The sequence below is a fragment of the Gadus morhua genome, chromosome 9 (assembly GCF_902167405.1).
Source record: "Gadus morhua chromosome 9, gadMor3.0, whole genome shotgun sequence".
Taxonomy (NCBI): Eukaryota; Metazoa; Chordata; class Actinopteri; order Gadiformes; family Gadidae; genus Gadus; species Gadus morhua.
The window spans coordinates 16448303-16471633 of record NC_044056.1 but is presented as its reverse complement, the minus strand read 5'-3'; the positions used below and the strand labels follow the sequence as shown (position 1 = coordinate 16471633).

The 23331-nt window shown below is 41.9% G+C and overlaps 1 protein-coding gene across 3 annotated transcripts in view; it reads left to right on the top strand.

The window, feature by feature from the left end:
• Positions 1–12758, top strand: part of gnao1a (guanine nucleotide binding protein (G protein), alpha activating activity polypeptide O, a) — a 67732-nt gene extending 54974 nt beyond the window's left edge. The window contains exons 7-8 of one of the 3 annotated variants that reach the window (XM_030366891.1): positions 8640–8793; positions 9563–12758. In XM_030366891.1, the coding sequence (XP_030222751.1) occupies positions 8640–8793; positions 9563–9750 (342 nt within the window). In that variant the 3' untranslated portion in view covers positions 9751–12758. Of the gene's footprint in view, positions 1–594; positions 749–2546; positions 3611–8639; positions 8794–9562 lie in introns of those variants that run through there. The other 2 variants (XM_030366892.1, XM_030366890.1) reach the window with 2 other exon arrangements.
• The last annotated feature ends 10573 nt before the right edge of the window (positions 12759–23331 follow it).

The window sequence follows — 23331 nt, the reverse complement described above, 5'->3', positions numbered from 1 at the left end:
TATGCAACCAAGTTAGTTTCAATAGGTTGAAGATTTTTGATATAGCTAGACATTTTTATAACAACATTAAATGAATGTTAACCTATCAGCACCTGTTAGTCATTTCAATTTATACAAATACTAATAATAAAAAAAACTAGAATATGAATGAAATGTGTTTAATAATTATTATGATGCATTACCTGATATCATACATATCATACAGTTAGTTATACTTGATTGATCACATTCATTGATGGACTTGTGTTAACACATTTCAGGACTAACAGCATGGCTCCTAATACACCACGCACTCATGTACACACGTAGACACACACACGTCACACGCCCACAAAGGCAATGCAATGCAGATGCGAATTACTTTACACTCCAACTTGCTAAAAAAGATTCAGATTCTGTTCTGCTTATAATTTTCAATTTCTTGATTTATGTGTTCACATCTGCATTGTACTCATTGATTGTGCAAAATGTATACGTGTGTGTTTGTGCTTTCCTGCCTGTCAGCATAGTTTGAGACTGTTTCAACTTGTGACGTTTTGAGGATATCTTTTAAAACACACTTCTTTGCCCCCCCCCCCCCCCCTCTCCCCACAGAACCGTATGCACGAGTCTCTGAAGTTGTTTGACTCCATCTGTAATAATAAGTGGTTCACCAACACCTCCATCATCCTCTTCCTCAACAAGAAGGATCTGTTTGAGAAGAAGATCTGCGGGTCACCTCTTGCAATCTGTTTCCCTGAGTACCCTGGTACGTAATGATGAGAGTGATCCGTTGGAGTTTAAAACTGTCTAGTGGCTCACAGCAGCACTCTGTAAAGTTCCGTTGACGTGAGCACATTCAGAAGAACTTTAAACTTTGCTGTTTGGTTAAAGGGTTGTGTCATTTCACAGGCTTATAGTAGGTGACAATACAGAAACATGCCAATATGTTTAGGTTCAGGAACAGTTATAAAACCCATCCTAGAAAGGTAAAGCTTTGAAAATACAGTACATGTGAATGATTTGTTAATAGTATTGCTATTAAATGATTAGGCCAAAAATGTGAGGAACGAAATGCATGGGAGAGAGGACATGATGCATAGAGAGCTGGGAAGATTATACACAGCGGGATAAGCTGGAGAGCAACCGGGGCAGCACTGCCAAACAGGAAGGAATCCCTCCAGCCACGGTGGAAACACAAACCTCTAAAATGTGAAACAAGGCCAGAGAAAGACCAAACAAATGTGGGTAGAGAGTGGTTCAATGTAATAGTAGAGAGAGAGAGAGAGAGAGAGAGAGAGAGAGAGAGAGAGAGAGATAGCAGTTGTGAAAGGGACAGTGTGGGAAAATCCACATGAGAGGAGCAGAGAGAGAGTAATAGCGTGGGATTCCACATGGGTTTCCTTGTTTCTCTCCTTTTGCTTCCTCATCCTCATCCTTTGCACCTGGCCAGATTCCACTCTGATTCTGGTGTGGAAATAACAGACATAAATGAAACACAATGCATCATCCACCACTGGATTGTATGTGGAGAACACCATAACAAGGCACATAAGAAGCATGCCAAGGTACTGTTATGATGCGATGGTCAAGGTCAGGCTGTTTTTCAATGTGTGATATACATGTCAGTAGCCTGGCTCCGCTCGCCAAAGTACTTCCGCTCAATTTGAATTTCCCTTCAGTACTAAGTCTGGGTCTGCGGTATGTTAGTGGGTTTTCTCCGTCTAAATTTTCTGCATCCAATCAGCGAACAGAGGGAGTGGCTGAGAACAATGACGTTAAAGTCTGCTCTCGTTGACGGACATCTTCACGCAGTGTTTGGTTTGTGTACAGAGTGAGTGGCACTGGGCAGATCCAATAGTTTTAAACTGTCAACCGCCTTCAAGTGAGTTAACGTTTGTCAATTGAGTAGGTCCAGACTCTCTGTACAAATGAAATGAAGTACGAGAGTCTGGTAGGACCAGGCTAACATGTCAGAGCAACAACAACAAAATTGGGAGCGGAGCTGAGCCCCTAGTCAAGGGACGAAGGACATAACAAAATGTCCATCAACCGCAAGAGGTTGATTCTGGTAGTGTATGGAGGATAGTTCATTAAGTATGTCAGGAATTGTAATGGAATGGCGTCTTGTCAACTGTTTTTAATTTTAAGACAGTTTAAAAGGCAAAAATGCACTCAGCCCCACTCCACCAGCAGTTTGCACAAAGCATGAGGCATTTTTTAATGCTGTTCTTTATGATGGGCCCGTAGTCAATCTTTCTCAGACATATATATGTAGTCGTAGTAAGAATAGATCAATACAAACATAGAATAAGAAGTTCAAAATCATTCCCTTAGTTAAGGTTTGTTAATGTGTGGTACTGATATTTACAGTATATACAAGTTTTCTGTGAAATCATGCTTACCAGGGCTGTTTCTGTTAGCTAATTAGCTGTACTGTCTCTTACTGACCCTAAGAAAATATTTTTTTAGAATAACACAAATTTATGTTTGGTTCCATGGATGGGACCCAATGGCTACTGCCTACTCTGATATCTTAACCCCATGCCCCTCCCCTTGTCTCTCAGGCCCCAACAACTATCTCAAGGGCATTGAATACATCCGGCAGGAGTACGAGAAGAAAAACAAGCCCGGGAACAAAGAGGTGTACTCCCACGTGACCTGCGCCACCGACACCGGCAACATCCAGTTTGTCTTTGACGCCGTCACCGAAGTCATCGTATACCAAAATATCGCCACCTGTGGGCTGAACTAAAAACACTCTTGTGGGGTTTGGGGTGGCGGGGGGGGGGGGGGGGGGGGGGGGGTAGTGGCTGTTGTTTGTGATGTTGATGATGACGACAACGTTGATTATGTCATCCTAACTGCAAGCTTCCACTGGCCTAGAGTTGGCTTAATGATTGAAGAGGAATCTCCAGAATCCATGAACTAGCAGACTGTATTTTCAATACTTAATCCCTCCCTGATCAACTCAAAGTGCAAACTCGACTATTTTTGCCAGTCTTGCTGTCCCCTGCACTTTTCCTCAAATCGCTTGCTTATCCATTTCCCCACATGCCCATACAGCATTCATATCAGCATCCTGCAGCACTACCTTCAAACGCTCCTGTAGTGCTGCAGGTACTCACAGCACACTCATACCAAAGAACACCAGTCAGCCTTGTAAACAGTTCAAAGACAAATACAGCTTATTTGTGTCCAGAAACACTAGAAACATAAAACTGCATAGACACACAGCTGAAGTCATGTTGTGTTTATTTGACGACAAAACATTTTGATTTGAATTAAAAAAGTATGTTGATATGAAGAACTGAACGTATAGATTTGAACTATATACTTTTAGATATGAAGTAAAATATGACTGATTCCTTAGCCCTCCAGATTGCAGCTTTCAGCAGGCACTTGAAGCTCCATAATGCATGGCTGAACATATTGATTTTCAATGACCTAGGACTCACTAATGGTTTGCCATATTTATCTCTTCCTACACCAGAATCTGGGGTCAATAGACAAAACCTTTTTTTTTTAATTAGAAGGATAGAAAATAATGAGAATGCTAAAGTATCCATTGTTTGAACTGTGTGTGATTTGTCACATATTTAAATAAACATTTTTACACTTTTTGTCATAATAGGAACCAATACACTTCTTTAAAGTTTGAGGTACTAGCAGAAGTAGGAGATTTTGGCTAAAATTAAGAGTGCGAAGGATCAGGATCAGTCGATGGAGCCTCAGCTTTGCTCTGATTCTGATTCTGAATGTATTGGTGTTACCAAGGTAACAGCAAACAACAGCTCATTAACAATGGCTCCATCCAAGATGGGATTAATAATATATTTATGTACACATATTGAAATTGCCTTTTGTCATCAGGTGCGGTAGAATGCAAAAACAAAACGTAACACTCCTTTCTACAATTGCCCCATGAGGTTTTCTGCCAATTACGTAGTGTTTGCATAATAGAATATTCCCTCCGGACTCTATTTTGCATTGTACCCAAGGTCTGTCAATGTGTGTGTGTGTGTATGTGTGTGTGTGTGTGTGTTTGTGTGTGTGTGTGTTTATCTCCAGAGATGTCTATTAGTTAAATGGAAAAACAGTTTATTCGGTTCCATAACTGGAACCGAATAAATCCTTTGGTGTCACACAGATTTGTTTCTCAAACTCAATCCTAGTATGCAGTCTAAGCTGAGTTGCATCTGTGTTTCAATCGCTATCAAAATATAGTCCAATGTAAAGTTAATCAGGCCCCCGCTATGTATGAATTGATAAAGAAAAGCAATGTTATAATAACAGAGCTTTTAGGTAATGGCCAACTTTTGTGGGTTTGGGTAAACCTTGATGTTCTAAAGAAATGACCATCAGTAAAAAGAAAAAATAGATATTAAAGGACATTGGGTTGGATACCTTTAGGACACCCTGGATTTGGCAAAACACATACTTATAAAAAAACAAAACAGATGGGCAGAGCAAGTACTCTGTAAATTAAAAAGAAAATTATATCGCTTGAATAAATGCAGACTGCATTTAGGCATTCATGAATTCATTACAAGGTAATGAATGCATATAATGTGTCACACAATACCACAACACCAAATATATTTCAGAATTTGTGTAGTTTGTGTTAGTTCAACTTTTGAATGTTCATTAGAACTTATAATAATTAAGAGGGCTTCTTATTTACATTTCAAACTGCCAACCTTTTGTAATTGCTGCATGATATCATTAACTCCTCCCACGACACCGGTGCAACTGTTCCTAAATAGACAGTAGGAGAGAGTGTGTGTGTTTGTGTGTGTGCATGCGAGCGTGTAGACAAGTGTTGTGTAGTGTGGTATAATGTTAATAAGAAAACACCAGTCCAGGAGACTATGAATGATTTACCAAGGATGCACCTGTGTGTCCTTTTAACACACATATCCTATAGCCCTCTGCAAGCACAGCAGTCACTAGAAGCACACAGAGACATAAATAACTCTCCTGGGAACCCCCCACCTGCGCCGCCTGAACAATTGGAAAAGCTCATGCCTGCCTGCAAAACGTTAAGGTATCAGCAACAGTGCCAACAGTTGCATTGCATTATTTGCTCATACGATAATACATGGGTTACCAAATATGGTAACTGTTGAATTGCTATGAATGAAATTTTCTCCATGTATGATGCACAGGCATTTACACATGATCTCAAGCAATACAAATTAATCCAAATGCCTTTGTTTTCTTATCCCATCCTGACACTGAACAGGATTATCAGAAAAGATTGTCTGATTGGCCTTCTGAGACCTGATGAAAGAGTGAAAAGGCGCTTGTATTAGAGTTTGTACCCTAGGGCTTAGAGTGCTGCACAGAGAGGACTTTGTATATTCCTTTCATTTCAGACATCCCTACGTTTGTGACTTTCATTTGCTTAAAGGTTGGGTATGGAATTTTCTTTTTTGGCCATTTTTGCAAAATTACTGGAAATCCTTATCATAACCCACTTACAGCCACTGAGTTAGAAGTACTGACATGAAAATTAAACAAGTCAATCATCTGTGGAACGGGCAGGGCTCAAAAAACTCCAGCCAATGATTTCCAGACCCACCGAGTGGCATTGGACAGTAAGTACATCAATCAAACGGTCGTACTGCACTCCCCCTCGCGACCCCTTCGTGCACATACTCAAAGCTCGTGACCGAGAGCAAGCTTCTGTTGTTATCCTGCGGTAGCTACTGGAGCTAGCTAACTAGCTAATGGCTCACTCTCGCTGTGTTCGCTCGTGCATGATTGCGCGTCCATGTACTTGGAATGGGTGGAGTCAGAGTCAGCGTTGAAGGAGAAGGGGTAGGACCATTTGAGTTGTGTATTTTCAAAATCTGCTGGCGTTTCGCAAATCCCATACCCCACCTTTAAAGAACCAAAGCTATCCAGCTGTACCGATTTGTGATGTGCATGGTGTAAGCAGGCTGGAGGTTGGATGCTTCCGCTGAGGGGCATTATGGCTAATGGACTCTTGCGTTAGGGTATGTGTTTTTGTGGGACTGTGTCTGTGTGTGTTTTAGATGTCAGCTTGCTCTTTGTTCAATACCACCACTGGGATACGGCCAACGTGAAATGGCAGTGCATCTAAAGATGCTGGGTAATGTAGTTCTCTCCCCCTCCCGCACCCCTAATGATTACTCATTAAGTGCTAAGGTGGAGGGTAACAACATACGTTGCATGTGGACGGACACAAAGACAGGTTTTCTTGGCTGCTGTGCTCGGCCTTTTGGCCCCTTCTTACTTCTTTTCTCCATAACACACTCAGAGGAGAGACAATTCACTGCATCGGTAGCTGATGTATAGGAGCTCTGGGGGGCATCGGGCGTTATGTGTGTGTGTGTGTGTGTGTGTGTGCGTGTGTGTGTGTGTGTGTGCGTGTGTGCGTGTGTGTGTGCGTGTGCGCGTGTGCGTGTGTGTGTGTGTGCGTGTGTGTGTGTGGTGCAGAGGAGGGCATTAGATATTTATGAAGGGTTGCTGCTCCATCCAAGATGCAAAGAAGGGAAGCTGTGGTGTCTGACGCAACAGCAAATCCACCACCAAAGTAGGTAAGCAGCCGTAACACAGTCATGTCTGAGTGAAAGACTCTAAATAAACTGTTAAATCACCTAGATTTTATTGCCTCTAATACACTCAATACAAATGGCTTTAGTATTTGCAGCTGAATAGATCTGATATGGCTATGTAGCGCCTAGATCCAGTATGCGTTTAGGATGTATCAGGGTTTTAAAGAAGCTTTACCCAACCACTTTTTTTGTGTCTGTGTGTGTGTGTCTGTGTGTGTGTGTGTGTGTGTGTGTGTGTGTGTGTGTGTGTGTGTGTGTGTGTGTGTGTGTGTGTGTGTGTGTGTGTGTGTGTGCGTGCGCGTGCGTGCGTGCGTGCGTGCGTGTGTGTGTGTGTGTGTGTGTGTGTGTGTGTGTGTGTGAGAGTGTGTGTGTGTGTGAGTGTCTGTATGTGTGTGTGTGTGTGTGTGTTTGTCTGTAAAAACTAAATTTCAACTTCTTTAAGATATTGAAGGGCTGAGGCCCAGTGAGACCGCTGTTGTCTGAGGGAATTGTTGGGCATCAAGTTTAATCAGCATGTGTTTCATTTGCTTTTGAGAGGCCTAAATAAAGGTAGGTTTATTTGAAATGGGAGTTGACTGAAGTTGAGAAGTCATCAGTACCTGCATTGTTAGCTGACCACCATGCCAAAGAAGAACATTAATTAACCAGCCTCAGACCTGTCTCTACTGATGCATTTAAATCAAACGAGCATTTAGTCATATCAAGCTTAATCTGCTGTCATTCCTACCACAGAAAATAGGAAATACTGCAGGCTTTGTAACCCATTAGCGCACTACCGGAGAGTACCAACATATCAGAAGAGTGTGAAACAAAGGCTGAAAAGGTGCTATACCTCTTATTAACATATCCGGCTAAGTTTCACCTAACCACATACAGATCTTTTAAACCAAACACCTATTCTGGTCACGTGTGTGTATGTGTGTGGGTCTTTTTGCTTTTGTTCACTGAGCACTGTAAGTAGTATTAATCTGCTGTAACTTGCTGTCTTGGTAATTTATTAAACTGTGTTTTTGTGTATTTATATGAGATAAATTACAATAAAGCGCCATATGAATATTCAGGCGTTTGCAAACCCGCTCTGTGGCTTTCATTAAAAAAATATTTATATCCACTTTGTGTTGGTTTTATTCTTCCATTATCAATTTATTCTAAATTAATCGTGGTTTAATTGCTCAGTAAATATCCAAATGACTTAGGTTTTTGTATACATTATATATGTTTATGAATATATATGCAAATACATTAGTGATGTGTAGGTGTAGACCCTGCCTGTAATGGATGAGAAAATGTATTGCTCTCTTTCCCTCTATCTCGCTGTATATATAGAGATATTAATATCTTCCTATATATTTATAAAATATACATTCTGTGTCTTTCTCCGGTGGTTTGTGTTTGGAACTTCTTATGAGTGTGTCTCTCTCTCTCTAAACACACACACACACACACTAACCCTGCTTGGCCATTTGAGTGAAATGGGTCAGCTCATACTGCTGACCACTGACGGTAAGGGAAAGATGTATCCCCTTAGCTATTCATGGTTCATGGTCACCACACACAATGATGCCAAGATGTTGTGTCACACAAAGTTAGACAATGAGGCTAGTGACTGAAGACATGATGTTGAACAACTGTTTGGTCATATTACAGTGCTAATGGACTGCGTTTCACACACTAAGGGCTCAAAACGTCCTTCTACTTGCTCATTTCCACACATTGATAAAGCCCAGCTCCAGGGTGTGCTCTGTTTGGTTTTCTTCAGTCTCTTTTCTCCATGGATGCTCAGACTTTGTTGGGCTCAGTGTGTTGTGCGGGGGCAAATGGAAACTAATGTTGTACCCAATGATAACTTTCACTTCCTCTTTTTTTCCCTCGCTCCTATTCTCTTCTCCTTTTTTGTCAACTGCCATTCTCTCTCTCCTCGGGCCTGCTTCCCCTACTCTTTCTGTGTCTCTGTTCCCTCCATTTCCAACTCTCCTTTACCTCCCCCCCCCCCCCCCCCCATCTTTCGCCTGCCTCCTCCTCCTCCTCCTCACGTCCCTCCTTCTGTGTCGCCTCCTCCCGGTTCTGCCCCTCTAGAACCGCATGCACGAGTCCCTCATGCTCTTCGACTCCATCTGCAACAACAAGTTCTTCATCGACACCTCCATCATCCTCTTCCTCAACAAGAAGGACCTGTTCGCAGAGAAGATCAAGAAGTCTGCCCTGAGCATCTGCTTCCCCGAGTACATAGGTGAGGGAGGGGGGTGGGCAGGAGTGAGCAGGGGCTCAGCGCCTTGTCTTTGAAATTGGGATGGCAGGGTCATTTAAACGCCCCTGTAAAATAACTTCTTTATTTTACAATGTATAGTCAAAGCGGCTCCAGAATTTTTTGGCCAAGTCATTGAATATTGCTCAGTCCTGCGATCTAGAAAATGAATTCTAATATTTGATACAATTGCCCTGGAAGTTATTACAAAATCTGACAGGGGGGTGTACTTTTTGACAACGCAAGTCATAATTGTCGTATTATAGAACATTTTCACTGTGCCGGTTAATTATTAGAATGTTTTTTCTTCCTGTTTCTCTCTATATTTCTCTCTCTGTCTCTGTCTCTCTTTCTTTATCTCCCCCTTACTCTCTTTCTCTATCTGTCTCTGTCTCTCTATGTCTCTGTCTCCCTCTTACTCTCTTTCTCTATCTGTCTCTGTCTCGCTATGTCTCTGTCTCCCTCTTACTCTCTTTCTCTATCCGTCTCTGTCTCTCTATGTCTCTGTCTCCCTCTTACTCTATTTCTCTATCTGTCTCTGTCTCTCTGTCAATCTGTCTCTCTCTGTCTCTGTCTCTCTCTGACTCTGTCTCTCTGTGCCTCTCTCTCTCTCTGTGTCTCTGTCTCTCTCTTCCTGTCTCTGTCTCTCTCTGACTCTGTCTCTCTGTCTCTCTCTCTCTCTCTGTGTCTCTGTCTCTCTCTTCCTGTCTCTGTCTCTCTCCCGCTCTCCCTCCCTCTCCCTCCCCTCCCTCAGGCCCCAACACTTACGATGATGCCGCGGCGTACATCCAAGCCCAGTTTGAGAGCAAGAACCGCTCCCCCAACAAGGAGATCTACTGTCACCTGACCTGCGCCACTGACACGGGCAACATCCAGGTGGTATTCGACGCCGTCACCGACATCATCATCGCCAACAACCTCCGGGGGTGTGGCTTGTACTGAGGGGTGCCCTGAGAGAGTCTGCAGCTTCCTCTCCTTATCCCCTCCTATCCTTCTCCCGTTCCTTATTATTTAGATCGTTTCCTCTTTCCTACCCTCCCTACCCTACCTTCTCCTCTCCTCCCTCCCCTTTGGTCTAACCTTTGACACTCCTCTTGAAAGTATGTTGATGATAGTCACCAAGGCCATGAGGGCTCGGCTGAGTTTCTAAACGAAAGGTGAAAAAGTAGAAAAGATATTTAAATATATGTAGAGAGATTCAGTTTGGCTTGCGTCCCTCGTCGGCCACACTCTTGTTCTTCTGTGGCTGACTGCCAGCGGAGCAGATTCAATTGAATTAACAACACATCAAAGTATTACAAAAACCCGTACAGCTGTTGAAAATGTCTGTAAGCAAAGTCAATGAAAACAGCCTTTCTTCTTTGTCTTTTTTTGGTCCTAGTTACTGTTATTTGTTGTTGATTTTGTTAACTAAGAAAATCTGTTAGCCTTTTTATTTTTATTCATTATTATACATGGTTGATTATTTGTTGATTATGTGTGTGTATATTTATTGTGCGAGCGTCAGTCTGTACACCTGATTCTTATTCACATTTTGCCTCACCTGACACCATTTAATTTGGGTTTTTTTATGTAGAGTTTTGCTGTATGTATACTATGTGAGACAGTATAAGGAGCTCTAAGACATGATGGGCAATGGGCCTGAAACTACAGCTCGAGAGAAAAAGAAAAAAGATAAAATGGAGAACTGCTGAAACTGACAACACTGAATTTAGCATTCCGTTTACATTCAGCTGAGGCAATTTACAATTATTATGTTTTCATTTTATCATTTTTTGAGTAGGGGGGAGGGGGATAGCCTCTGAAGCCCATAGCTAGTCCATGAAGCCGTGGATGAGGCCGGAGACTTGGAGGGGAAGGTTTGCTGAGTATCTCACTGGTGTGCTGTTTATAAAGCTAGACTTCCTGGAAGCATGTTCCCCACATTAGGTCTCTGGACTCTCTCAACATGGCTAGAGTCATTTCTAACCTCCTTCATCCTAGCAGCGCTCATCACAATCCTCTTTTGATAAACTCTAGGCAATGAGCTCATAACTTCTTAATGACTGATTATTAATCAATTAATCAATTCCATGTGTTTGCTGACACCCCCCCCCCCCACACACACACACACACACACACACACACACATACACAAACACATACACACTCCGTTTGTGCCTGGCGTTCTCATAACTACTGCTTTCTCAACTCTGAGTTTAATTTATTACTTAAGTTTTTAGCATTGATGTTTAAAGCCCTGAACCCATTACACGTGACATTTGTCCTCTAGTTTTGGCATGATGACCACCTTGCTTTTTATTTGAGTGGAAGCCAGAGTTCATTGAAAAGGGTCAACTCACTTCCCTGTGTCCCCCTTCTTCCTGCCAAACGTTCTTCCTACCCTCTCACCCTTAAACCCCTCCCACTACTAAACCCCACCCCCCTGCCTGATGCTCCGCCTCCCCACTGAAGCCATGAGACAGATAGCATGAGATCCTCATGGCTTGGTCTAAAGAGAGCAGATAACTGAAACCAATTTAAAAAAGTGATGATAATAATGATAACAATAATTTCCACATGCATACTGTTAGAAAACAAACTGAAACTTAGAAAAGATTATGAATAAAATGGAGGAGGACTGAAAGTTAAGAAAAGGTTGGATTGTTGGTAAATAATTCCAGCAGTAATGGAGCGGGTTTCCTTTTGGCGTGAAGGGGATGACGTGATGTGTCCAATCAAAAGAGGGCGATTGGTGGAAATGGATGAAAGAAGTCTTTTTCAAAGGTCATGTCGACTAATGTCTTGTCTGGGTAGAAAAGCTGTAGATATTTGGATTCTAGGAAAGGTATATAGAATTACACTGGTTTAAATAGAAAAAACGACTGCACAAATAAATGTTATGCTTATTTTATTGACGGTAATAAAATAAAATACAAAATAGCTCAGATAAAAATAACTGAATATGATAATTCTGTACCATTATGGAAAGGTATATTTCTTGTGCTTTGTAGCAACAAATCATTTCTTTTTCTCTATATATCCCTTTTTTTAAATAACAAAATAAAAAAACAATGTTTGCCAAACGGGTTCCCATATGTGAGCTGGCCTGACGGCGCTGTGGCGACCGGTGGGAGCCTCTGTTGTGTTGCTCTGAGCTGCCCGTATGCTCTGTTTTTGCCTGTTTCCCTACATTTAGAAGTGTCCCCACTTTTAGCTTGACTCCGAACTACGAAGTACAATAACAATGCCTTGTCTTTTGATGATTTCTAAAGAAGTAAATGAAATGAAGAATCACTTTATTGAACAGGCCAGGGAGACCAGTTCTTTTTATTCCTTTTCTGTGGTGTCCGATAGTTATGTGGGCTCCCGCATGTGTGTAAGCACATCCAATGCTGTACAAATATAAAGTCATGCTTATTCATTCTTTCGCCCTGTTTATTTTATTATTTTATTCTCATTGTTTTTTGAGGGTAGGGGGGGGTGCTTTGATACACAACTTCCAGGTCTACAATGAAAAGCACAGTTCTCAAACACACTTTGTTCACACATGTATAACATGTAGATATGGAACTGCATTACCATACCTTAACTTATTTAAATGTCTTGTATTAATCTAGTCATCTATATAACCTCTTTCCTGCCTTCTTGATTTCTACTTTGGAAATATGCAGGCAAAGCTATGTATAATGACAAGATACATTTACTCTTTTTTTTCTCCCAGTGGATGCTTTTTATTCTGTGCTGATTTATTTATCTCTTTATCTCCCCATCTTCTGTTCTCCCCCCCCCCCCCCCCCCCCCCTCTATCTTCTCTCTCTGTCCCTCCCTTCCTCCTCTTTAGTGAATGATTGTTTGGTTGTTCTTTTACGTGGGAAGTCTGTGCTGGAAAAAACAATCGAATGTAGTGTTTACATTTAATGCCACCATTTTCATGACTACAAAAAAGATAAAACAAATTCATCAAGCAATTGTTGTCTCTGGTGGTTTCTATGTGGGAGGTTGCTTCTTTGCTCTTGGAGTGGTTTGGATCAAATCAAAGGTGCATGTTTTCAAGTCCAGAACTGTGAGAAAAAAGATTTTATTCCGGGGCAAGATACCAAAAACAACTAACACCATAATTACGTGGTCCCCAAACTTTATTCTTCCATTATTCTCCCATGCTTCACTTCCCAAGCTTGTCAATTCATCACAAAACATTGTACATCAAAGCACACGACAATGGCATGGCTCTCAGTCACCTCCAATCATTACTTGTTATTCTCCAAAAAATGTAACCAACTGATTCCTATTGGATTACTGTAATCCAAAACAAGCCAACCACAAACAGCCTACATCCTCTCTAGATTTAGGCCCAATCCCACTTCTACCCCTTACCCCTCCCCCTTGTTTTGAAGGGGTAAGGGGAAGGGGTAAGGGGTAGAAATGGGATTGGGCCTTAAGATTGGGGGGAGGGGGTGTGATACCAGGGCAGGACGGCCCCCCGACGTGTTGGTCGGAGGGGTAGCTATCGTTGGGCTGTGAGACAAGGGAAGGGCCATGACCACCTCCTCAAGGATGAGAGACCGGTGGCAGGGAGGACGTTGTTGTTTGGCTGTGAGACATGATGCTTATACCAACCACTCAGTTGCTTGGTTCATTGATCATTTGCTTTAAGAAGAAAGGGGGGGGGGGGGGGGGGGGGGGTGAGAGACACGTCTGGCAGGGGGGAGGATGAGAACAGGATGAAGGTTGATCAAACATTGTATTCATTGAAACTGGTGGTCAGAGAAAGGGACCAGGCAGGGAGGGCTGTGGGGGCAGGGATAAGGTGTCTTCAACTAGCAGTGGGGGTCAGAGACAGGGCTGTGGCAGGGAGGGGGACAACAGCACCAGGCGAAACCATATCTAGCTGTTAATGTAATGTGACAATAAATACAATACTCTCAGAGGCTACATTGTTGTTTCATATATACATATTCATATTAGAGATGAGACATTGTACTATACTGCATTACAATCCTGCCTAATTTGAAATAATTCATATTTCCAATGACCACATAACTGAATTTATACGTCTTCCGCCTAATCTGATAGGTGCATATCACTGATTTTAATCGATAATTGGTGCAAAACAATAATATTTCTAATTTGAGATGTATACGTTTTAGACTTTGATCCTTTGGATTTTTCAGATGAATGTTATTCCATTTCTAGAACATATTTAAGTTATAGCTAATTTTGCTTGAATTGTTTGTAACAAATTTCAAAATTTGAAATGTAAGTAACAAACTTTCAGAATAGATGAGGGGGTGTGTGAAGACAAGGGAGACTTTCCAAATAAATTATCATCAATTATCATATTTCAAAATAATAGCGTGTGTTTGATATGTAATGTGCGCCCAACTGGAAATGCACTTCTCCGGCATATTTGGAGCTATCTTTTACTTACAGCATCAACATTGCGTTTATTTGGTGATGACCTTATGTTTCAACTTTAACCAAAGGAAGCGAGTAATACGCTGCATTGGTGCTATCAAGTATGGAACCAGGTCCGGAGCGGCATTGAAAAGACAATACTATTTATACATTATTTACAAAGCATTTATGGCAATGACAAATTGACACTTTCTTAAGCACAGGTTGTATTGTGGCCGTAAACATCAAAAATAGAGGGAGCAGGAAACAGAGGCCCTTATCATTGGATGATATCTTAAATTGAATTGATCTATGTTCATTGGCTTTAGAAAAAAAAAAAAGAGGAGATATCCATATCTTGCTACATGCATGCAAATTCTATGTTATTCAACATTCAGGCTTTGCAGATTTTTTCTTATTTTGTGGCTTTGTCCTTTATTTTGAGATCAGTAGAGGGTGAGGAGGGAGGTAAGCCTGAGTGGGGAGGCATCATTTTAAGCGAAGGGTGTCAGACATCCTGAAGTTTGTCAGTTGAATCCGTGTCTTGTTCAAAGGAACAAGAAGACACCGTCCTCGTTAATCTGAGGTGATACCTGTCAAGCGCTGTAACTCGCCAGACAAGCACGGTCTACTCCTGTGTATGATCACTACTGCCTCGCTGTGGTGAAGCCAGGGAACTGCGCGACCACACCTAGTTATCCCCCTGCTAGAAAATCCCATTATGTAAAGTCTGTGTCTAAGTGCATGTGTGTGTATGCCCACATGTGTGTTAATGTGTGCAATAGTCATTCAGAAGTGTCAATATTCAATATATTTGCCATGCAGTGTTTTATACGTTCCATTATGATATCTATTCTCTTGAATTGGCAGCAGTCACACAATTGATCTTTCATTCAGCCTATCGTTCATTAAATCTCAATAATCATATTGTATTCATAGAGATGTGTCATATTCATTTCACACTCACACACACAAACACACACGCACGCACACACACACACACACACACACACACACACACACACACACACACACACACACACACACACTAATTTTGCTTGTCACTTCTGTCTAACTATGACTCTGTCGTCCGGCCCTATATTCACATACATCCTCTGCATGCTTCCTCCATGCATTCCCCTCTGCAGTGGGCTGGGTGAGAGGTGTGAGTGTGCCTCTCGCTGCATTGTTATCACTGCTCCAGGTGCCTCTGTCATCGAGTGAGGAGATGAGGATCCAGATGGCAGGGGAGCCAGGGGGATGAGTCCCGAGAGACTCCCTTTTATCAATGACTGAATAAAAGCACCATTGTGTTTCATAACGACGATGTCTGTATTTATGTCCACACAAAAACAAAACGGACAATGGTTCAATACAACACACAGGTTAGTACACAGTCGCACACTCATACAACAGCGAGATATTAATAGCACTCCCCACAGCCGCCCGGCTGTTGCTAGGATACTATCCAGAGGAGAGATAAACCCCTCCCTTGGACCCCCTCTTTTCCCCTCATTCGCTTCGACGCACACCAAACACACACACTATCATTTTTATGAAATCCTGCCCTTCCATAAACCAATGATTCCCGATCATGTCTATCTCGCAGTGAACTGCCTGACATCACGTTGTTAAATCTACTCCATCTGGCAGCTGGACGGTTCTCAGTGGCCAGGCGTGCCTGAACAAGGCATGAGTTATAGTCTAGGCTAAATGCCTGGAAGACATGGGCATCCCCTGGAGCTGGGTGGAAGGAGACCAGATACCCTGAGATGAGACCCCCCGGACCACTGCAGGGAGACACAAACACACACACATCCACACACACATACACTCTCTCTAACGTATGTGAAAAACCCAAAAATGGTCCCCAATTTTTTTTTATTAAGTATATTGTTGATTAACATTAAATTCCAGATAGTGAAAGGTCACATTGTCCCAGAGCGGGTAGTGTGTGCGACTGAGGCAGCGAGTTGGAGAGGGCAGGGTTTTAAATTGAGAACACAATGTCCGTGCTTCAAGGGGATTGCTATGACGCCCTGCTTTCCAGCTCATTGACAATGCACAAGTCGGGTGTGTTAGATGAATAGTGAGTGAATCCTATGCGTGGCACTATGAGCACTGCAGTGACTGATCATGGCCACGATGTCAAAGTAGGCCCAATGGTAAAATCAAATGGCTGTTGTTTCGTGGAAGGAAAATTGGACTTGAGAGACAAGATTTTGGCATTGGTCCAGTAGCGCAGACAGAATAATGTATGAAGTTTGTGAAATCCCACAGAGCTAAACACGTACATGGAAATAATAAATGCTTAGAACGCACCACCAATGCATTTGGAAATGGCTGTCACAATCCATTAGCTCAGAGCATTCCTTCTGCACTGTGGAGACGCAATCAATTTGACAGGAAGTTAATGGATCAAATGGAGGGATAGAAATAGCAATAGCTCTTACCTAGCCTCCTGCTCTCCACTCTTACATTAACTGTATTCATCTTCTCAAATGAATATAGTTACAAGAAATTGTTGTTGTGTTGTTATTTTTTTTAAATATCTTCTACCATTACTAAGGTCTATCACCATATTTTTGTTATTTATTTTGTGTTCTAGATCGTCTTGAATTATTATTGGGAAACATGCAATTTAATTTAGTACAAATAACGTATATATCTAAATAAATCCATCATCTATCTCAGGGATGGGCAACTGGCGGCCCGCGGGCCGCATGCGGCCCGCATCCTCACTCAGTGCGGCCCGCATCCTCACTCAGTCAGGCCCGCACATAATAATAAAAAAAAAAAAAAAAAGAAGAAGAATAATTGATCGAGTTACAGAAAACTCGGTCAAGAAAGATGAGAAGAATTCATAGAATTCGAAGGCAAACCCATGCGTCTAGTTTGCTTAGAAGCGATATCAGTCATTAAAGATATCCACTTAAGTCGCCACTACAACTACTACAACTGCTTGTTGTGTTTGAGTTCATTGAGTTGTTGCACTTAATGTTGGGCCACTGTTTTTCAGTGTTTTGACTTCATTGAATGATGATGTCTGTGAGCCCTTTGCACTGATAAAAATACTGACCATTGATGTGGCTGTTTGAGCATGGAAAACATGAAATTAATGTATGTTGGTTCAATTAACATACCGTACATAGGTTATGATTCTGGATGATTTTTTAGGCAGTGGCCATCCCCAAAATGCACCAGAATACAGGAAATCATATCTATCAAATTCAAAATTGTGTAGCTTCTCTCAGCTCACGTTTAGTTGAAGTGTGCAGTCATGTGGCCCGCCGATGGTTATGATGAAAAATGTGGCCCTCTTTATCATGAAAGTTGCCCATCCCTGACTGTTTGTCGGTTGGTCGGTCTGCCTGCCTCTCCGTCTGTCTATCTGTCTGTCTATCTATCTGTATATTTATCTGCTTGTTATGTTGCTTGCCCAAGAGATGTGACACTGGTCATTGTTTATATTCCTGACAATTTGTCATTGGTCAGAGGTGGCGTCATCAAGGATGGACGACTTATAATAGACGTGCGACTGTGGAGCCTCAGCAGCTAGATGCATAACGACAAAGCATCCATGTGCTTTATCCAACATGTTCTGATTGAAATTTACACTGTGAATAAATATTGTCAGTTTGAAATGGGTTATGCTTAAGAATCTGGATTGACTGTACATGCTGCAAATTGTTAGGGTTTGCATTTAGCTCACACGCTCATCAGCTTCCGCAAGAGACTCAAGAGATTCACTTGTTCAGAGTTCAACCCACCACCCCTCCTCCCTTACCCTCCTAAAACACCCCTCCTAAATGTAAATGTAAATGTAAATGTACATTTAGCACGTCAACATTCAAATTGACCTCATCTCCTCCAGTACCTTAGTCTCACCCCTCTCTCTGTGGATCTGGGTACCATATTCATGATGCTATAAATAAAGGAGAGAATCGCAATACGTTGCATGGAGTTTTAAAACGAAGTGCTGGGGCAATGCAAAGTATGTTTACCTGCGTCTATGGAAATGCAAACAGGCGCTCCTGCGCCCAAAGTCTGAGATGTCTAATGTCAACAGGCTAGGAGTACAAAGCCTGCCCATTGTGCCAATTTTTAGTCTGTCTGATTAATAATCCTAGTGCAGGAAAATGGCATCAGCTGGTCTCTCATGTGATCACATCCAAGACACATATTGGATGGAGGCATTTTTTAATACTGAAGGAAACCAGTATAATCAGGAATCAGTACCGGGTGTCATGGGATTTTCACTCTTCCCGTATCCAATGCACATGTCGAGAGACATAAAGGTAAGGTAATTTGTAACATGCCTATTTTGTGTGTTCTGTTGTTTTACATCAGATTATGTACTAAACCCACATTTTATGTGTGTGTGTGTGTGTGTGTGTGTGTGTGTGTGTGTGTGTGTGTGTGTGTGTGTGTGTGTGTGTGTGTGTGTGTGTGTGTGTGTGTGTGTGTGTGTGTGTGTGTGTGTGTGTGTGTGTGTGTGTGTGTGTGTGGTAGACTGCTACCGGACGTTTTGGTTCGGACACAGAATATTTTCGCTAGCAGAGAGAGATTTTCCTTGTATAGTTAAAAATGATCCCCACAACCATCTCACCATTGTCACCATAATAATGCATTAGTGGCATTATTGTTTTTGTTGGCGATAACTACTTTTGAAACTTTGGAAGTCGCAGTTGTTTCTGATTGTTCCAAGTAATCCTACTTTAATTGAGCTTGGGTTGCAAAGTTCTGGATTAATGGAACGGGCTTTTCTTTTAGACTGGTTGGGCAGCACATTTTCAATTCCATCTGCCAGCAGTGAGCATGTGTGAATCCCACTCTACGTGGGCGTAGTCATCAAGACAGCTTGTGTCACGTCTTACTAACACCTGCATAGCAAGGCCGAATCTTTAATGTTGCTATATGTAACACATCTACTGTACTAAATCATAAAATAACTATGATATGTCATCAGAGAATAAGGAAACATGCTCTATAGAAATACTGGCAACAATGCAAATTTTAATTTCCATTCCAGGTTGAACGTCTGTTTTTGTTTTGAGCACTATTCTCAGAGTTGACCCTGCCAGCTGACCATTTCGACCGAAATGTGAAACAAATTTGCAAACAGAAACAGCATGTTGCAGCCATGGAAGCTGCAAAGAAGGAAACAGCTTGGAGCCCAGAAGGATTTCAAGACACCGTTTTGGCAAATTCTCTGGAACAGGTATGCATTGACATACAGCTCCACAGGAGCTGGTTTATAGTTTGCAAACAAAAAATGAATTGCAAAAGCAGAAATTGGCTGATGAACTGACAGCGTAGGACTTGTCGTAACTTGTCAGTCTCAAAATATAATAACTGTCATTGTCTCATAATATAATTGTGGCCAGGTTTTTTGCAGTCTGTTAAGCACTTTGTAATGCATTGTTTAATTTGGTGCTTAAAATAAAACATTCTCTTACGGTCTTACTTCCTTACTGATTAACTTTTCTTCTGGACTTCAGGACGCAAACAGACCAACTTCTGGTGCATTTTGAGAGTATCCTGGTGGTGTAGATCCCGGCCTGGTACAACAGCTTCTCCACCCCCTCAGCCTCTTCCGACCGGTTCTGTCACACAGCTGTCATCAGACACTACACAAGTCACCTTATGTCGTTTGGTCCATATGTCCCTTCAGTTCTTGTATGTAATTCTGTCACTTTGCATAAGAAATATTAATATGCATTTTTGTTCTCATATGTGATTACTTATTTGTTTTTTATCTGTGTCTGTGTTGTTATCCTCTGTCTGCACATGCTATCTGTATATTGTATTTACACTGTTGTTACATGTTGCACAGTTGAGGATTTCATGTCCAGCATGAATCCATATCTGGCAAGTACTATTTTTAGTTTGTTAAAGATATTTATACCTATAGTATTATATTTATTTAATCATTATCTGGAAGAAACAATTATGGGACATTATTTTCATTATCTTTGCAAATTTGTCTTTCAAAGAAAGAGAGAGAGAGAGAGAGAGTTTAACAACAATATCCAATATTAAGGCTCTTTCTTGCCCTCACTTCCAGCTTGGGGCAGAAGATCCACCATTTGTAGCATTAAAAACTGAACATTGTGCTCACTTCTTTAATGTCAAACATTGAATAGGTGGATTATATTATATGTTTATTTTCATACAATTATTATCATAAGACAACGGGTCAAAATTATCAGAATGATCATTTAATTCAATGTAGTCCTACTCAAAATCAAAATTAAATGTGCACATTTGAATGTTGGCTATTGAATCCTCAAATGTAAATCGGATTTGGTACATTAATTTCAATCTAATATAAATATGTTGTATAAATCAATGATAAGTATCCGCTACACTTGATGAAGGTGGCCCTCTATTGGCCTCTAGATGCATAACGCCTGGACTTTGCTTCGGTATTTCTTAAAGGAGAACATTCATTTTACGAATAATAACAATACTTCAATACAATCAAATCAAAGCTGCAGATGTTTTAATTATTACAGATGTTATAATGTGCAAGTATACACGACATGCTGTCATTTTCAAGATGCGTTAGATCATATATATGCACATATACATATGTAAATAGTGTGTTTGGGTGAGTGTATAGATAGTTCTGCATATTTATATCCACACTGCTATCTATACACCACAAATATGCGTGCGTGTGCGTGTGTCTGTGTGCATGTGCGCGCGCGTGGATGTGCGCGTGCGTGCGTGTGTGTGTGTGTGTGTGTGTGTGTGTGTGTGTGTGTGTGTGTGTGTGTGTGTGTGTGTGTGTGTGTGTGTGTGTGTGTGTGTGTGTGTGTGAATGTGTGCGTTATTATTTTTTGCTGTCCCAAGTGTTCACTCGTCTCTATGGCGCGCAGACAGACAGGCAGACAGACGAACAGACAGAAAGGCAGACAGACCGGCGGACACCGTAAGCAATATATTCAAAGATACTGGGCCGTGTGCCATTCCAAAGTTGTCATTCATGACCAGGAATAAACACACAGACACAAGCCCATGTGCACCCATGCACATGTATCCCCCCCCTCCTCCTCCAGCAGACTGCGACCACTGGTCTCACACGTCCACGTCTGGGCATGCATGATGTGGGGCGTATTAAGTAGCATGTTTAATCTGGTCCAGCGTCGAGGCGGAGGGGGATGCGTTGCAGCGTGACCGTCTGTCTGGCCAGCCCCTCCAGGTCACCCAGAGAGCACCATTCCCCCTGAGACTTTGTATGGACCACACCCCAGGGATCTGTGTTGTACAAAAAGCCCGGAGGTCTTTATTGTCCCTGTATACTGTATTATGTTCCTTGTTGGGCCCCATGCACTTCACTTGTTGATCTTTGGCCTCTTGAGTTTTCTATGAGCTGCTTATCTGGTCACTTGCCCCTCCGCGAGCAAAATCAATCGTAGCCTACTTTATAGCAGTCGGAGGATTCCCGTTATCACCCCAATGATACAGAGAACCCGGGGAATGTGATCGCGTCAACTGAGCCGCGCACATCGAATTGCGTGGCGCCACTGGTTATTGCATTGCTAATTATTCTTTCATTTTTTCTTTTAAATAAACTCAATGTAGCAATATCACTCCCCTCCAACACCAATAAAGCCAGTGTATCTACGGACCTATTTTTCTCTTCCGTGGGTTGTCAGTGGTGGCACGGAATGACAGGGGTTTGGAATCAGCTCTGCCATTATATCAACAACAAGATATTAAATATGCTCCTCGTCAGGGGGGAATGGATAGAAGAAAATAAGTTGTGTCAGTAGATGTAGCCTACTGCCTCTGCGTCTAGGACTGAGGCAGAAAAACAAGCAGCTGGAACGGAGTGATAAATAGTTTATTCACTGGCAATCTATTTTATTCTTTTTCAACTGTTTCGCTCTCCTCATGCATGATACATGTGCCCCACTTCGACACACCAACAAAACAAAAACACCAAATAAATGAAGAGTGACTTTCTGTCACCGACTGACAACAATAGACTGGAAGGAGGGGACGTTCTACACTTGGGCTTCATATTCCACAGTGGCGTGCTGAACTGGACACATTCAGTAATAAAACACATCAACCTTATTTCTCAAAAAACAAACACACACACACACACACACACACACACACACACACACACACACACACACACACACACACACACACACACACACACACACACACACACACACACACACACACACACACAGACACACACGTTAACTCACCAGGTTGACCACACACACAAACACACACACACACATAAACACACACACACACACACACACACACACACACACACACACACACACACACACACACACACACACACACACACACACACACACACACACACACACACACACACACACACACACACACACACACACATACACATTGTCTCCAAGTTGTGTATCACTGTAGCATCATTACCCTCTCTGAGTCTAGTGATATTGATGCATTTTAAATAATTAATAGCCTCCACCTCTACGATGGCAGCCTCAGCTTTATAGTGGTAAACAAAGCCAGGGTAACTCTGCACATGTCCTTGAATAGCAATGAGGGGTGGAGAGAAGCACACCGAATGGGATACAGTGAGTGATTGGGTCGGCCGGAGATTGACCACTGTGAGGTCAACGTATGCCTGTGAGGAAAAATGTATATTTATTTATTTTTTATGTTTTCTATTGCAAATTCCTGACTTGAGTTAGGTATTTGTGATTATCGCAGACATCCTATCAAAACAGTTTACCATTTTTACCAACCAAACTGATTAATTGATGCTCTGTCGTACAGCAGCAACACTAACAGTTACTAATGACTCATGCTCTGATTGGCCTTCAGCTGTTCTTTCACACGAGCCCACACGCACACAGGCGCCCCCACACACACACACACACACACACACACACACACACACACACACACACACACACACACACACACACACACACACACACACACACACACACACACACACACACACACACACACACACACACACACACATACATACAGAGAAAGAGGTAGTTAGGTTAACAATCAATAAACAACCTTCCAGATATCTACTGTTTTGCATCAATTATTGATAATGCCTCTTTAAGCTGTTAGTTGCCTATGCACCCATGTGGTTTTTACACATTT